This window comes from Sphaeramia orbicularis, chromosome 7 (genome assembly GCF_902148855.1).
Source record: "Sphaeramia orbicularis chromosome 7, fSphaOr1.1, whole genome shotgun sequence".
Classification (NCBI taxonomy): Eukaryota; Metazoa; Chordata; class Actinopteri; order Kurtiformes; family Apogonidae; genus Sphaeramia; species Sphaeramia orbicularis.
This window is the reverse complement of record NC_043963.1, coordinates 19,547,612-19,566,252: the sequence shown is the minus strand read 5'-3', so window position 1 is coordinate 19,566,252 and position 18,641 is coordinate 19,547,612. Positions and strand designations below refer to the sequence as shown.

Sequence of the window (18,641 nt, the reverse complement as noted above, 5' to 3'; positions counted from 1 at the left end):
TGAAAGTGCATGTGATAACTGAGACGCTTGTGTATTGGTGTGATTTGTGAAGAAAAACACCTCAGTCCTCATCAGGTCAATAAGAATGTCAGCACAGAACTGATCAGATTTTTCATGATTATACTTAATTTCACTTCATTTATTTTGTTCATGTTTGTGCATTTCATCTGCAGACATTCAGTAATCATCAGGTGAACAAACATTTACACAGCCATGCTCAAAAAGGAGCAGTATGAAGAAAATCTTATATTTCCTGGCCCCTTCTAACTAATAATAACCTTAAATGTTTGCGACGCTCAAATAGCTATAAAGTCAGACAAACCAAATAAAATACATCCAATGATAATACAAAATTAATACAAAACCAAGTGCAAAACTATATGTCCAGGAATTACAAAAACAAACAAAGCATAGGTAAATGTATACCTGATGAAATGATGCAAAACAATTGCGATACCATATCACAAAAAGCAAATAAATATGTCACAAGATGCAAAACAAATATGAAACAAAATGTAAAAACTTAGAACTGTTCATATAATCTCACTGTTCTTTCTTTACACACTTTTTTCAGTTGGAATATGTTTTTACAGTCCTCCAGCTCATTAAAGAGAATTCCAGAGTTTAACTCCCACCGCTGATATATACATCTGCTTCAAAGTTGTCCGTGCACACTGGTGCTTGCTTGGTTTTATACAGAGGGATAGTGGAGAGAGAGAGCAAGCAGTATTTTTCATCTGTGGGGTCACATGAAATTTCTAGTAATTGATAAAAATAAAGAAAAAAACTTACTAATAAAAAAATATATGGTGAGTTGACAGAGACAATCCCAATCCATAAAAGACATGACAAACTCTGAAACTGAAGCACTGTAGTACTGTTTATCTGTCAAATGTTCATTGTGGTCAGTTTCAGATGCTGCAGCTCTTTCATAATTCATAGTTTGAATTATTGATTGTTCAGTATTAATTGCCAGCCTTGTAAATCCAAGCTGGACTGACTGTATATATCCTGACCAAGGAAAATAAAATCCTCACTTTGTGCAGTAATCTACACCTGGCTTTTCTGCCTCCGTCCATAATAATATACATTATATAGACTAAATATTGTCTAAAATTAACGCTTATTTGCAACATAGTATAGCAAACTATTACATGACAAAAAACAAATTAATTTTAGCAAAAAAAAAAGTCTGTTTTGAATGTCTGGGGTTGCCAGAAATTTGTGATGTTAAAATGGGGTCAAGGTTAAAAAAAAAAAAAAAGGTTGGAAACCACTGTTGTAGAGGAAGATACAACACAAACACACAGACAGTTTAATGGCACAGAAACCACAGCTACAGGTTTGCAGAGAACTGGATAAAACTGATGTGTTAGAGGTAGAACATGTTCTGAATGTACTTTCAATAATCCAGTACTTACCATAACATCATAATACTCTGTAATTGGTCTGAATTTGAAGGATGGATTCTATGTGTGATGATCCTGTGTAGTTCAGTAAACATTTGTTACTATTTGTTTATGACTTTACAACATTAAACCCAAGTCACGTTAACTTGATAAAGGTTCCCTCAGGCCGCAACCACCTTGTTCTGAAGAACAGTCCGCCAACTTATTTGCATGATTTTCTTTTGACTGGCGCCTGCCAGAGGACAACAACTGACAAATAGGATGGTACTCAGACTGTAAAAGCCTGGTTAGGAACAGATCCTACTTCTGCTGCGAAGCAAGGACATTGTTTTTTCAAATATACAGTCACGGAAAAGCGTGTTTTCTTCAATTTCTTGTTCATTTTAATGCCCCAACCTATTTTTGTTCATATAAAAATGGTCTACCAAGGAAAAAATGGCAGTTGTTTCTTGAGATTTCAACCCAGTGTTTATTTTGTACTATGATAAACCCTTAGTGCAACTCGATTTCTGCCTGATCTCCGACTTTAACTTTGACTCTGTGTGACTGTTATGAAAGCTCCACTACATACAGTTGTGGAAAAAAATATTAGACCACCCTTGTTTTCTTCAATTTCTTGTTCATTTTAATGCCTGGTACAACTAATGGTACATTTGTTTGGACAAATATAATGATGACAACCAGTGGCGGACCGTGCATTTGACACCTAGGCCTTCAGTAGTGCTCCGTCTGAATCAATCCACCCCTAAATTACTATTTTATGGTTATAAAAACCGTCTTATTATGCAGAAATGCAGTATAAAGAGCCGTTGCATCACAGATAGATAAGTTGTGTAGCCACAATAAATGCCTTTACTGAATAAACAAACCCGGGGTGCACAAGTCTCCTTCTACTGCAGCTACAGCTGCGACACACATAAAGCCTCAGTCACAAATGCCGTTACGAACCAAAGCAGTACGAAACCCCCTGTTGCACTAACGAATGCCTTATGAACTACGTAAGAACAATGCACAACGTTTGTGGATCAGGAGGTCTTTTCCAGGACCCACATGTGACCACAAGTAGAACACATTACGGTGTTATTAGGGGTCCCATCCGACATTCACACGAACGAACGCACAGACAGGTGGATGTAAGGTACAGTGCAGCAGCAGCAGCACGACATTTGTGGACTTTTGGCGTTCTTAGAGGGGTCGAATAAAAACTGTCAAGACGGAGTGAATGGGTGGTCTACAAACTCACGGTGCAGAACATATAAAGAATAAAGTCTTTTATTAACAGAAAAATAAACTTGAAACAAATCTGCAGAGATAATGCACAGTCCACTGGGACGAGGATCAGGGTGATGGATGTGCGTGTTGGACGGTTAATGTTTTTAACGTTCACTTCTCTCTGTTATTCATGTGTGTCTTTGTTTTATTCTTATACCTTCTACTTAAAATTTCTTCATTTGATGTCTTACTATGACTCCTAATTTCTAACAGTACAGGTCTGTTTGTGTGCAGTAGTGTGTGATTTCAGCACCACGGACAGCACACGATCCCAAACACAGAAAACACACATTCACAAAAGGTTTAATGTAAAAACAGGTTAACATAGTTAAATGTCCGAAAATAGCATCAATTATCACCAAAGTATGCGTGGACATCTGTAATGCTGGGATAGGCTCCAGTGCCTCCGCGACCGTCTGGAGGATAAAGCGGTTCGTTTCTCTGCATGTTTCTAACACTCAGCTTCTTGCTTCCTCACTGAATCCATTTGTAATGTATTGTATTTGTAATGTAGGTAATACAGAGCAAGGTTCTATCACTTTAAGAGACACCTGTGCAAGGTATTCTGGGATGTGTTGTTAGATATGCATGTGACTGTTTAAGGAAGTATCTGTGGTATGTACTGCAGTATTCAGTACATCTGATCTAGTAAAAGTACCCGTTCATACACCACATGTGGTCACCTCCTTCTATGTCTGTCACATTCACATACAGACATTACAGTATTCATCCGCGGCACTCGTGCCCAGTGCACACATCCGTGAATCTGTGGCACATGTTAACGTGGGTCTGAAGACAAGAAAAAAATTATCCAAATAAAGAGAAAGACTTTTAAATGCAAGTAAAAAGACATTCAACTGAACGGATCAAATTTTATCGATACAAACATTCAATAACCGATGCATCGCGATATCATTTCAAACTTTTCATTCACTCGCAGTTTCTCTACCGGTGCACTCGGATCCTGCATGAACGTGTCGGGTTATCAATATGTATCGGATAATCCTCCCATCCCTATGAGGTACACCTCACACCATTAAAGTGGCTAGTGAATGCACATGCTGCCCATCTGCTTCAAGGAGTGATATGATGCGCAGTGCTCTTATTTATTTGAGATACTGTCACCCACCTATCTGCTATATTTTTGTGCTGAACAACACACAGATACACTGATTGTACATCTTTATTGAAAACTTTTTACTATTGTTTAACATGTGAATGAGTGAAAGAAAAAACAAATAACCCAGTTGAAGTAACCTAAATGGAGTTTATTGATTAAAAAAATCACTTCATAAGCATACAATGATTTCCATAAATGTGTCACAGTTCTCTACAGAGCTGATATTTTACTGCATCTGTAAATTGATGTATTTATATTTTACATGTACAATAATGCACTCAGCTTTTCTGAATACTTGCACATACATGGCATTTCATTACACACACATATATAGTTATAGTATATAAGTAATATAGCAGTTGTAGATGAGGTGATTATTGTTATACTTCATTTGCTTTGGCTACTCATGCCATGTTTCCACTACATGGAACCGCCTCGACTCAACTCGACTCTGGTACCAGATACTATTCCTGGAGACCGTTTCCATTACAGGATACTACTGACTTTAGAGTACCTGGTCGTCATAGTGATGCGGCACGTTACTTTTGTGTCGTCTGCTCAGAGAGTTGCTGATAAACTCGCTCGTTGCGTGTTGTCTCGTCAAGCTTGTGCTGAATTTTTACATCAGCCACCAAAGACTGAATCTCCTTCAAGTCTGCAGTTTTCACATGTCACCTTTTAGTATTTGTTCCCCAGTCTTGGAACCTTGGCGGAGGTGATACCAAAAAACTAGTACCGGGTACCAGGTCCTTTTTTGTAATGGAAATGCAATAAGGCTGAGTCTAGTCGAGTCGAGCCGATACCACATAGTGGAAATGTGGCATTAGTCAATGTAAGAGGAAAACTGGATTTGTGGTTGAGTCAGGAAATGGAAACAGAGCCTTTGAATGCTGAAATGTCAAACAACAATATGAAAAGTAGACATTATATAGTATATATGCTCATGATACTAATGATCACATTATTCATAAAACGATATACCAGAAACCCTCTTTACACAGGGGTGGCGATCATTGAGAGATCATTGAGCGATGAAAAAATGGCCAGATCTCTCAACGATTGTCAGTGAACACCCAGCGATCACCAAGATCTCTCTATGATCTTCCAGTTTTCTTCAAAGTTTTGACTTGGTCCAAAACAGTCTTTCAACGACAGAAGCGATGGAAACGATCTCTCAACAAATGTCCAAGGTGCTCTCAAGGAACCTTCAAAAATCTCATCGATCTCCCAATGATCCCTCAGCAATCTTTCAATGAACGCCAAATTTTTCCACCCCGAAGGTAGAGATGGCTGAGAGATCAGTGAGAGAATGGGTATGACTATCTTGATGACCCCCCCACCACCTCCACTACTACCTGATCCAACTGACCAGACAATTTGAAGTAGAGGCCAAAGGCACAACGGACATACAAGGATCACACAAGGATGGCTTTTTCGAGGCTTAGGAGATGATTGAGAGATCGGACCAGTTTCTTATCGCTCAGTGGTCACCCAACGATCTCCATGCAATGTAAAGGGGCCCTTAGAGTTTTAACTCTAAAAAAGCCTAATGATCTTTTTTGTTAATAGGTAATTGCTTTGCTATAATTCAGAATGAGGTCTTGAAAGTACTGCTGTGTGTTTTTCTGAGGTTGGTAAATGATAATATAGACTTTTGGCATGAAATACCAGACCAGAAAGGAGTAGAGGCTGCAGAGCACTGCCAGAGCATTCAGAGTCTGGATGTGTTTTCCGCTGTAAACAAAGAAGATGGTGGCAAAAACGACCCAGGTGAGAATCAGCAGGAGCAGACAGAAGGTTATTGATTTGGCCTCGTTGTAGTTTTTAGGAAGGTCTTTGCCCATGTAGGAGAAAATAAAGCAAAGTAAGCACAACAATGAAAGAAACACAAGAGAAACAGAGGACTTGTTTAGACTCACATGACAGTCAAGCACGAGTTTATCAAAGTACCCGGATGTTATACTGTAAGCCTTTGGAGGTGCAAAAGAATACACAAAAACAATTAGAAGTAACTGAATAAGAAATACCGCTGTAATGAACAACCATTGTCCATTATATTTGACCCACAAACTGTGGAATTTAGGGTATTTGGCGGCTATTTTGAAGATGAAAACAATCTGAAAAGATCGCACAACAAAACAAGCCACGCAGACGGTGTAAAACAGAAGAAACGGCACATACCTCAAGACACAAAAAGAATCAGTTGGCACACCAAAATAGAAGAACACACTAATACTACACAGAATGAGGCAGCTTAAAATGAGGAAACACATCGGTCCTCCAGCTGATTTGACAACTGGTGTGTTGTAGTTGATGGCAAAGAGCACAGACACAGCTACTGTGAATCCAATGAAGGCCCAGGTCCCAATCATGACGAATATAGCTGCTGTTTCTGTGAAATGGACGTACTCCTCAACTCGATGATTACATTTTGTGCTTCCTTCTGAAGACCATTCTGTCTTGTCGTTACATTTGATACAAAGGTACGGATCCTCTGTAACACACACACACACACACACACACACACACACAGAAAGGTGGTGAAAAACAGTAACGTTTATGGGTGGGAATCTTTTACTATCTTACAATTCGATTTGATTACGATTACGATTTTTGGGGCTACAAAACGATTTTTGATTCAAAATGATTTGACTCATAATAATTTCTGCTTCAATCTGTAGGTGTGCAAAGGATCTTCATGATCTACTCCAGTCTGATTTGCAAGACAGAATGACAAATGCAGACATTAAAATGTCTTTTTCATATTTATTAAGTTTTAAACATTTGTCCATGCTTGGCAGGGAATTTGGTGAGGCACAGCAGTGTGTGTTGGTTTTCCACTGGTGGCTGACTCTGCACCATGTCCTTAAACTCTGGGTGATGCAGCTGACAGAATGATCTCATGAAATCCCGTTGTATATGACGGCAGTTTATTGTATTTGACGTACTATACGTAAGCATTTTCATCCTTACGTGTCTTACTTAATGCCATTTGATGGCGTGTCGGTGCACTAACTGCTAACTGCTAATGGCGCTAATCGCTAACCCTAGCCGCTAATTGTGCTAACCGCTAACCCTAACTCTTTCATTAGTTTCCTTTTTGTTTTGGTGCTTACCAAACTGGTTCCAGAACCGGCTGCATGATGACGTCAGGACGTCCTGCGTACAAAACGGATGCAGACTGGCGGTGGATTTGTTTTATTTTTTCAAATGGATTTTGGGACATTTTAAATCGATTCTGAATCATAGTAAATGAGAATCGCAATTTTTATATGAATCGATTTTTAGGCACACCCCTCGTAACCATTTATAGCTTTAGATAAAGTTTTGAATCCTTTTTGCACAAAACAAGGTGTCTGTGGTTCCTTAACCCATAAAGACCCAGTGCAACTTTTGTGTCCCTTTCCAAATTCATTTTTATTTGTATGTAGCCTTTCTGAAGTGAATTATTACCATTTATCATAATAGTATCCTCTGTATTTTGGATTTTTTTTTTCATTGAAAATCAGGTATTTTTCTGAGAGATTACATTTCAGGGTTACCATTCCAACAAACGAGAGAATTTGACAAAAAGGGACTTTTTCAGTCAAATCTATCATTAACAGAACATAAACCCAGTGTGTCCATCCACTGTCATTGATCCAACTCCATGGGTTTTACTGGTGAATCAATGTTGTAGAAGATGACACTGTTTCCACATTCACTACGGAGCCTCATAGAACAGCTACTGATGACAAAATCTTTTCTGTCTTAGGAACCAAGAATTTGTAATGTTTTCTTACTTTTGGAAAAATGTTGTTTGTTATTAGCAAAATTTACTTAAAATGTGAAAAACTAATTTACTTACCATGCAGAAAAATGGTTTTTGACACTGTTTTACTATTAAATTTTTTTTAGATAACCTTAGAGATTAAATGTGCTAAATCTTACATTCTTTAACCCTGATGTTTGGGTCTGTGGGACCTGTTTAAATGTTTTATTAAACGAAAAATGATGAGTAATTATTTTTTAAATAAATTTTTTCCTCTCATATCTTGATTATATTACATTTTATTAAAAAAACAAACTAAAAATGAGTAGCACTTTAATTCATAAATGCGAGCAAAGGCAAAAGACAAATATTAAACACATATGCTTTTTATGTTGCTTGTAATTGGGAAGAAGTAAACATCTGTTGAGTACTTTAACATAAAATTGTTTGATTATGTTGAATTAAAAACCCACAAATGCAGCAGGACCACCACACCCACAAACACTGGCTGAATAACAAAAATCTGAACACCACACAAGGGTTTAACAGATTAACTGGGGGAAAAAATGATGAAAATGCTGGTAAACTGATGTTTTTTCAGTGTATATAATAATGTCTTATTACATACACAATATATATATTGGTTTATATACATTTATACAATAGATTTATAAATATTCCACTTGAAAAAACTTGAAAAGTGAGTGTTTTATAGACAGTGTTTTGAAGTAGAACTGTAGCTATGAGACAAACATTCCTTTTTTCTCATTAATTCTCACAATTTCATATTTTGACCCATGACTGTATTTGGAAACTACAGCCAACCAGCATTTTTGACTTAATTTTTTGTATTAGTGATTGAAACCTGTTAAAGTTTCACTCCTCCTTATTCTGGTGGCATTTGACTTGTAAACCAGAGTTATTACTGTTGCATTATGGGGTGTATTGTCATCTGGGAAGTAACTAAGTCTTTGTTTGGGTGGAATCTGCAACTTCTGTGACTAAATATCACACATAGAATATTCAGCCACTACCAAACAGGAATATGAAAATAGTCTGGTTGAGCTGGTTTTACTGGTTTTCTAATTTACCTGTGGTGTTGACATACGTTCCCTCTGGACAGATTTCACATTTGAAACAGCATTTATGGGGCCCATCTGTTTTTTTTTTGTATCCTTCATCACACGGTATAGAACACAGGGAAGAAGGCACCTGTGAAAGAAAACCATCCATGAGAAAATCAAATTCAAGAAAGATAAAACAGTGGAGAGTTGAGGCAGAAATAGAAACTTTATTCGTAGGTTTTTGTGAAATAAATCTGAAAATACTATAACGAACCAGCACCTCTTTATTTCTTGCCTTTCAACTTTCCTAAACGCAAAGATGACTTAAAATAGTCAGTATTAGACTTGGGAAAACAAGTAAAAAAGAAAAAATAAAAGTCTTGATTTACTGCCACATTCTTTTAAATAAGCAAAAAAAAATACTTACAGGTTTATTTTCATACCACTGGATTTTGCTGTTGTTGACGAAGAAGTCGCACAGTGGATCAAATTTGTAAAAGCCAACTTCCTCTGCATCACCACTTTGGTTCCAGAAAACAAAAGAAAAATATCCAAATGTGGGGTCTCCGTTGTCATCAAACTGAATACTATGGTTTAAAAGGGTGAAGTTGGACTTCTTCAGTTCTTTCAGGATCTGATGCAGACACACAATATTCAGATTAGCATCATTTACTTGTTCACGGGATCAGGATCAACTTGATTGTCCCATACAGGAAATTTATATTGGACAACAGTGCTATTCACACTCAGACACATACAATAACAAAACACACTAAGTCACAAAAGATTGAAGGAGTGATATTTAGCTTTTTTAAATGGAATTCTGCATGTTAAAACATTTCCCTGTTGTCTACATAAACTGTAAACACTAAGCTTAGGTGTGAATAAGATCATTTTCACTTGCTCCGTTGTTGTTAAAAATATTCTAATGAGGAATGGAGCTTCCTTTTTAGTCCACGGCTCCGTTTACATCAGGGGTCTCAAACTCATTTTCTTTCAGGGGCCACATTCAGCCCAATTTGCTCCCAAGTGGGCCAGACCAGTAAAATAATAGCATCATAACCTATAAATAATGACAAATCCAAATTTTTGTCTTTGTTTTAGCGCAAAAACCCCCATTAAAATATGAAAATACTTACTGTTATAAACTATCCAAACAAATAAGATGTGAATTACCTAAAAAAACCTGACATTTCTTAAGAAAAATAAGTGCAATTTTAACAATATTATGCCTCAACTTATCATTTCTAAGAAAATTGATAGAATTGTGCTTAATTTTCTTTAGACATTTCAGGTTGTTCATATTTGTTCATGTTATTCAGCTTTTATTATTACAGGATAGTTTGTAAATGTAAATATATTCATAATTTATGTTATTTTTTGCACTAAAACGAAGACAAAAATTTGAAGTTGTCATTATTTATAGGCATAGTGTAATTTTTTTTCACATCAAACCGAGAAGAAAATATGGAGTCATTATTTTTTGTAGGTTATTACCTCCGCCAGGAGGTATTGTGATCACTTTGCTTTGTGTTTGCGTGTTTGTTTGATTTTAGCAGGATAACTAGCAGGTGGTGATCCGGGGTGGGGGGGCACGGGGGCCCACTGATCTGCCTTGGCGGAAGTCTGTGCACTCCTAGTGCTTTTCTTGTTATTTTTATTATTTTACTTGAGATCATATCAATCTGTCTGTGGAACCTGAACTAAAATGAGTTCGACAGCCTTGACAGTGGAATTTTTACACTTTGCAAATTCATCCCATGGGCCAGATTGGAATCTTTGGCAGGCCGCATTTGGCCCCCAGGCCGCATGTTTGAGACCCCTGGTTTACATTTTATTTGGATTCAGACTCCAGTTTCACAAAGTCTTAAATCAGCCGCATACTCACCACATGTGGGTACGGTGTAATATTTCGATTACATTCGCCACTTCCACACTGCAGTGTGTTGTGCAGGGCGTGAGCGATGGCATAAATGGCCGAATAAACTGCAAAAGAGAAAGAAGACTCCGCACTGGTGATGTTTTCTGGTCTGAGGCCGCTGCAGTTGCAAACCTGATTACAAAGCTTCTGTTGTTCCTCATTGTTGTTGTCACTTTGGCCTTTTGACGAATAGATAAAGTCATTAAAACCAGGTATGGTTATTTTTGGTTCAGAAACCCCGAGTACAGTTCCTATATTTTTGATTCCTTTCAGCTTGGGAAGCCTCTTGTTTAAGGCCCAGGCGTCCCCTGCTATCCACACCTTGTTTGTGACGTTCTGTTCTATTGCTGACATGATGAGGTCCTCAGCCGTCCATTCAGGAGCATAAACAATAATGATATTTATCTGCTGCGTCTCTAACTGTTTGAAGATGGGGGTGTAATTCGTTTTTTCATCCAGCCCTCTGGTATATGCCAGGCAGATGTCTGTACCTTCAATCATCTCTATGAACACATCCCGGCCGTCGTTGCCATAATCATCATTAATGTTAAGGAAAGCAACCCATCGCCAGTTAAAGTGCACTAACATCTTATATATACTCTCTATGACGTCTTTATTGGGGTGCATCATTCGTAGAAAAGAAGGGAAATTCTGTTTTCTTGAAAAAATAGAACTAGATGCTCCATAACTGACCTGTGAATAGAGATGATTAGATTTTTAGATTAGATTTCGTGATTTATTCTGAACATGAAATGAAATTTAACATACATGTGAACAAGCAAAACATAAATAATACTACAAATATCAACAATCATAACAATCTTCGACAGAAGAACAGCACATTTACATGCTCGAAAAAAGGGGTGGGAAGAAATGCAATTTATTTAATCCCACCCCCTCTCCATAAAATATTATTAATAATATATATCTCCCTCTTCCTTTTTCTCTTTGATATTTACCTCCACCAGGAGGTATTGTGATCACTTTGCTCTTTGCGTTTGCGTGTTTGTTTGTTTGTTTGTTAGCAACATAACTCAAAAAGTTATGAACAGATGTTCATGAAATTTTCAGGAAATGTTGATACTGGCACAAGGAAGAAATGATTACATTTTGGTGGTGATGGGGGGGGACACAGATCTGTCTTGGCGGAGGTCTGCACTCTGAGAGCTTTTCTTGTTATATATATGTTCTACGGAAGCAATTAGCTACCATAATCTAAATTAAAATGCATTTGAAGAAATGCTTTTTCATTTTAAAAATATGGCTGCATTATTTGAGTCATAAATAAAATTATTAATAAATCTTCCAATCTGCATTCTTACATCAATATCTATGGTATTGTACTGCCAAAAACAGTGCTTTTAGGCATTCCTTGTTTTCTTTTCTGTCTGTTTTAGTCACGTGATGCACACACGAGTTAGTACTTGATTACATAACCACTGTTTTGATGACTTTTGATGGTCTAATATTTTTTTCCGCAGCTGTAAATGGGAGTACAGAGACATAAATTCAACTTCCAGATTTCGGTTTGGGGAAGAATGTCAAACAGACCAGAGATGTCTCACACCTGTGGCCATAAATTTTACACAACAAAAGAACCTGAAAAGTGAATGTATTGTAATGTACAGACACTGTTTTGAGGTAGATCTGTAGCTCTAAGACAAATATTCCTTTTTAATAAAACACATTCTCGCAATAATTCTCAGATTTTCATATTTTGACCAAAGACTGCATCTTAGAAATTACAACCAACTAGCACTATTAGCGACTCAAATTTGGCAAAGTTTAACTACTTTTATTTTGGATCATTTTACTTGTAGAGCAGAGTAGTTCAAGGTCCCTTGAAGGAGTGATATTTTGCTTTTTTAAAATGAAACTATGCATTTTACAACATTTCCCTGTGGTCTACATAAACTGTAAATGCTATGCTTGGGTCTGAATTCTTCATTAATTAAACTCCACAGGCCCAACAAATTAAGCAGGAATTAAAACAGGTTGTAAAATAGGTTGGAAAGAATAACCTTTCCTATAAATTTGAAGATAGATTTTTTTGTGCAGCACTGGGAGGGATGGGTGTGATGTGTGAAGCCTTTGAGATCTGAATTTGCTGAGATGACTGCGTGAATATGAACCCAAAATCCTCTGAAGGAAATATGTTTTTGTGTTTTTATCTTTATTTATACATTAATTCTTTACTTTAAGATCCTGTATGCCAAGACAATGATGAGCAACTGTAAATGTTTTTGTTTGTTTGTTTATTTTACACCCACTCTCTACGTGTGTACAGGATGGGGAAGCAAAATTTACAATGAACATTTAATTGTTTTTTCTCAGCAGGCACTACGTCAATTGTTTTGAAACCAAACATATATTGATGTCATAATCATACCTAACACTATTATCCATACCTTTTCAGAAACTTTTGCCCATATGAGAAATCAGGAAAGCAAACGTCAAAGAGTGTGTGATTTGCTGAATGCACTCGTCACACCAAAGGAGATTTCAAAAATAGTTGGAGTGTCCATAAAGACTGTTTATAATGGAAAGAAGAGAATGACTATGAGCAAAACTATTACGAGAAAGTCTGGAAGTGGAGGAAACAACAAAAAACGTACCAAAGCTTTTATTAAAGCTCTGAAATCCAAAATCCTAAAGGATCCAACCAAATCCATGAGAAAAATGGCAATTGAACTTGAGGTAGACAACAAGAGCGTTAGAAATGCAGTAAAATATGATTTGAAGTTAAAATCTTACACAAGAACACCAAAACAGTTGTTGACAACAGCAACAAATCCAACTTCAGCAATTTTTGGGAGTCATGTTTATGGCCGCCTTCTAGCCCAGATCTAAACCCTCTGGATTCTGCTATTTGGGGCGTTTTAGAACATGCTACCAATAGAACGTCACACAGCAATGTCGACTTTCTTAAAGATACTGTTAAAGAAGAATGGGAGAAGTTGTCACCCGAATATTTGAGGAACACTTGTGTAAGTTTCAGGAAGCGTGTGAAGGCAGTTGTTGAGAAAGAAGGAGGACACATAGAATAAAAACATTTTCTATTATATAAATTTTCTTGTGGCAAATAAATTCTCATGACTTTCAATAAACTAATTGATCATACGAGGGCCGTTCAATAAGTTCATGGCCTCACCCAGAACAGAACAACACAGACTGATAATTTATATTTTATTTTTCAACATAATCTCCATTTACAGCAATGCACTTGGTCCATCGATGTTCAAGCATCACTATCCCATCACGAAAGAATGTAACATCCTGTATTATAACAACCAGTATTTCTGGGTGAGGCCATGAACTTATTGAACAGCCCTCGTACACTGTCTTTCAATCCCTGCCTCAAAATATTGTAAATTTTGCTTCCCCACCCTGTATAATTTGTGTATTTGTCTGATTTTTCAATGTGTGAGAAAAATCTAAATTCTTTCAATAAAAAGAGAATTAAATAAATAAATAAATAAATCGGGTTGTAGAAATCCACTCGATTTTTGCCAAAATGAATATAAAGATAGCTTTGCAGCACCTGGAGGGTTCAAATTCAAACTTTATGAACTATTAGGGTCCAAATACACAAATAAATGAACCAAAGACTAATAAAAGTGGGTTTAGCTAAATATGACCCCTTTAAATGAAAAGATGGTTTTTATATTTCTAAAAACAAACAAACATCAACAAGTAAATTTACCATGGGAATGAGATCCATCATGAATAGCGGTGCCACAGTTCGTGACCCTGGACTTGTAAAAGTACCAACCACTGCGATCACTTCAGACATTCTGGACAGATTGTCGTACGGTCGGATTGAGCTGTTGACTGAGATGAAGCTTAAAATACCCGGGAAACTGTGCGAGTCAGAGCAGTGGTCAAATATGTCGTAGCCAAGAGAAACATTTGGCAGGAGGTCGGTGGAGTTATTGATTTCCTCTACTGCGAATCTCATCAACTGAAACCTCCGATAACTTGACAGCAGAAATTCTTGGCTGTGAAAAAATAAAGGTCAGTAAGAGTGTATTTTTGTCATTTCTAGTCCAAATATCTCATCACATTTAAAATAAGACATAATCTTCTAAAGAGTAACTTTTCAGTGAGACATAAGAACTTATTTTTAGACCATAGATCGGTAACACTTTATAGTAAGTACACACTATAAAACATTAGTTAAGCATTAATAAATACTGAATTTATGATTTATAAAGCATATTTCTGACATGAATACTCATCAGTGTATGGTTTATAAGCACAGTTATAAATGTTTTACTCATCATTAATAAGCTCATCTACAATATGCTTATTGATTGTATTTCCATACTTTACAAAGTATGGACTCAGCATTTAAAAATTTAGTATTGCATCACTTACAAATCAGTTATGACACGCATTTATGCTTGCACTTACAGTATTCAGACATGTACTAATGGTTAGTGAATATGTTTGTAGGTATTTTATACTAACTCACACATTTCTTTTTCAATAGATGTCCTATAAACAGTTCTTAATACAGGAATCCATTATTTCAGGTAGTTATAAAGCACTTACTACTCATTAATTAAGTATATGGTGTGAGCTCATCTAAAGTGTGCACTATCTATGCCATCTAAAGCATTTACAAATGAGATTTAAAGGTTGGCAATGCCTAAAGACTCACAAAAGTTTCAGTTATTCTAACAAAGGACATACACAGCACATGGGATGATCAAACAAACAGCATTAATATTTATCGTAACTTCTCATAAGGGTAAACATGGCTCAATAAAAACTCGCCAACACCAACAGCAGATCACAGAGGTTTCAAGTACTAAATACAAAAAGTACTAAGTAAGTAAAAATTGTACTTAAAAAAAACAAAATTTTTCATTATCAAAAAATAAAGTCAGAAAATCTGTCAGTGTCATAATTCAATATAATTCTAAACCTCAATCGGACAAATATATTGATAACAACAAAAATAGCTCATAATAGTTGAATTTCAGAGCTGATATCTATCCATTTTCCATGGTTTTCTTGATAATAACCAAAATCACTTCAGTTCTTACATCAATATCTATGGCATTGTACTGACAAAAACAGTGCTTTTAGGCATTCCATGTTTTCTTTTCTGTCTGTTTTAGTCACATGATACACACAGGAGTTACTACCTGATTACATAACCATTGTTTTTGATGACTTTTGATGGTCTAATAATTTTTTCCACGACTGTATTTCTATTAACCTTTTAACCCTTGACATGTCTGTGTCGAGCGTTCTGAATGTATGATTTATTTTACATATTCCTAAACATACAGCCATTTGTTCAACAGGACAAATTTGAAAACATGCTGAGAGAATAAACCTTGTTTTTTTCATAGACATCTGAGCACGCTCAGTAGACGCCCTGCTGCCTGTGGAATGGGGGGTAAAACACAGAGTAATGAGTGAGACTGACTCATTATAAAAATAGATGGTTTGGGCTTTTTTTTTTTTTTTTGCACCATTTTCCTTGTGTTTTTGTTTTGTTTTTATTACATTTGTTTGCAGTGTTGTGATGATTTTCCTTTTTCTTTTTTTTTTTTTTTATACTGTGTTTTACCAAGTTTTGACCGTATAACTGCTTATTGGAGTTCAACCAGGTGACAAAAAGTCAAAAAGCAGCTGAACTAATTTAGAAAAAAACAAAAAACACAACAGCCCCAAAACAAAAACTACTGGGCTAAAATTCAAATATTTGTTCTAGTTCAGTGTGTTCCAGTTCACACTTCATGTTCAACATCCTACATCTCTTACTGATGTACATTCTGAGTGCATTATTTAGTAAAAACCTGTCGAACTTCTATTCCTCTCTTTGTCTTTTTCTATTATTCCACCCTATTTTGACCCTAAAACACACACTAAAACAAAACCATTGAAGAAAAGGAACATGAGTACATACTCACAGCAGCTTTTATGACACTGAAACAGAGGCAAATTTACAGCAGTAGGTTTACATCTCAGGGGTTAAAGGTTAACTCCAAGTTTCAGTAGAATCAGTGCTAAAAATATGACCTATTCATCTTATTCGCTGTTTTTTTTTTTTTTTTTTTTTTTTTACGTAACTGTACTCACCTGGAGCATTCAATAGCTTCTGGTCTCACATAATGAACAGGGTTACCATCATGATGAACATTAAAAAGTCCTCCCACCATATAATCTCCTTTCAGATGGAACTCAGAGGGTGGGACGGTGCATCCAGTCACTGTTTGCAAAACAGACTCCAGCAGACACAGGAGCGCCAGTGAACATTTCATTTTTGTTGTTAATGTCAACCAAAGTCTAAAGTAAAAAGCTTCTGTCCGTAAAATCTGAAAAGTCACATGAGACCAAGAACCCAGACATCCTTCCTTACAGCCTGAAGTGTCACAAATGCATCTACGGCTGGATGGAAATTTACAAATGAATATGCAAAACTGCTGCTGCACGGATACTTAGTGACGTATACACACGCTAAGAAATCTAGTTAAGATAATAGAAACAAAGTAACATGTTAATTTTTAACTACACATACCTGTCCAACTTTAATATAATTTAGTATACACACATTTCACTATTAAATAAGTTCAAACATTTGACAAAATTTTAGATAAGCACCTCTTTATTCAGGTTTTTAATTTACTAAAGCTTTAGGTTAACATTTATTTAAACATTTTCATACATTTTAATTAGTTTTCCAAGCAATTTCAATCTCCTTCATAATATGAAGTGTTTTGCGTGTCTTTTATTTGTGAATTTGCTCTCCACTGTAACAAAAATAAAAAATATTTTACATTATATACAGTAAAAATGTGTACATTCTGTTTAAAAATATTTTTTAAAGTGTATAAATGAATGTAATACACTGAAATGAAATTCCAAATTTAGATCTTTTTTTTTTCTAAAATAAAACCTATACTGATCAGAGTATTGATAAAATCTTATATTTATCAAATAGTTAAAACAAATGAGGTCAAATATAACATTTTCTTACTGTTTGATTATTAATGTCTATACATTAGTATGGTTTTTCCTGTTCTAATTGCCTAACGTTTTATCTATACATTATTTCAACGTTTACGTTGACTAAATGTGTGTTAAATCTTACCTTTTTTTTTTGTTGACGGTCAATTCAGTTCAGTCTGACCTTTTACAGCTCAAAGAATGTGACAAATTAAATGAAAAATGGGAGTAAACGAAGGAAAAAAACAAACAAACACAATGTGCACTACCTGGTATGACTGAGTAAGAAACTGAGAGATCCAGTGACCTGGGTTCAATGTAAGGAAACAGCAAATAGTTTCAAACTGTGGCTGAAAGTGCACGTGATAACAGAGATGCTTGTGTATTGGTGTGATTTGCGAAGAAAAACACCTCACTCCTCATCAGGTCAATAAGAATGTCAGCTCAGAACTGATCAGATATTCCACAATTATATTTCATTTCACTTCATTTATTTTGTTCATGTTTGTGCATTTCATCTGCAGACATTCAGTAATCATCAGGTGAACAAACATTTACACAGCCATGCTCAAAAAGGAGCAGTATGAAGAAAATCTTATATTTCCTGGCCCCTTCTAAATAGTAATAGCCTTAATGGTTAGCAGTACACAACTAGCTGTAAAGTCAGACAAACCAAATAAAATACACCCAAAGATATTACAGAATGAATACAAATGAATACAAAACCAAGTGCAAAACTACATGTCCAGGAAGTGCAAAACAAACAAAGCATAGGTAAATGTATACCTGACGAAATGATGCAAAACAATTGCGATACCATATCACAAAAGGCAAATAAATGTCACAAGATGCAAAACAAATATGAAACAAAATGTACAAACTTATAACTGTTCATATAATCTCATTTTTCTTTTTTTTTCATTTTTCATTTTTTTCAGTTGGAATATGTTTTTACAGTCCTTCAGCTCATTAAAGAGAATTCCAGAGTTTAACTCTCACCACTGATATACACATCTGCTTCAAAGTTGTCCATGCACACAGGTGCTTGCTTGCTTATATACAGAGGGATAGTAGAGAGAGAGAGAGAGAGAGAGAGAGCAGTATTTTTCATCTGTGGGGTCACATGAAATTTCTAGTAATT

At 35.9% G+C, this 18,641-nt stretch overlaps 1 protein-coding gene across 1 annotated transcript; it reads right to left on the bottom strand.

Annotated features, from left to right (window-relative positions):
- Positions 1-5,363: 5,363 nt before the first annotated feature.
- On the bottom strand, positions 5,364-16,815 carry LOC115422114 (taste receptor type 1 member 2-like). The gene is made up of 6 exons (XM_030138188.1): positions 16,634-16,815; positions 14,241-14,535; positions 10,505-11,230; positions 9,044-9,250; positions 8,644-8,764; positions 5,364-6,295 (listed from the first exon to the last, which is right to left on the bottom strand). Exons 1-6 carry the CDS (start codon positions 16,813-16,815, stop codon positions 5,364-5,366), a joined length of 2,463 nt encoding a protein of 820 aa, XP_029994048.1.
- Between the last annotated feature and the right edge of the window lie 1,826 nt (positions 16,816-18,641).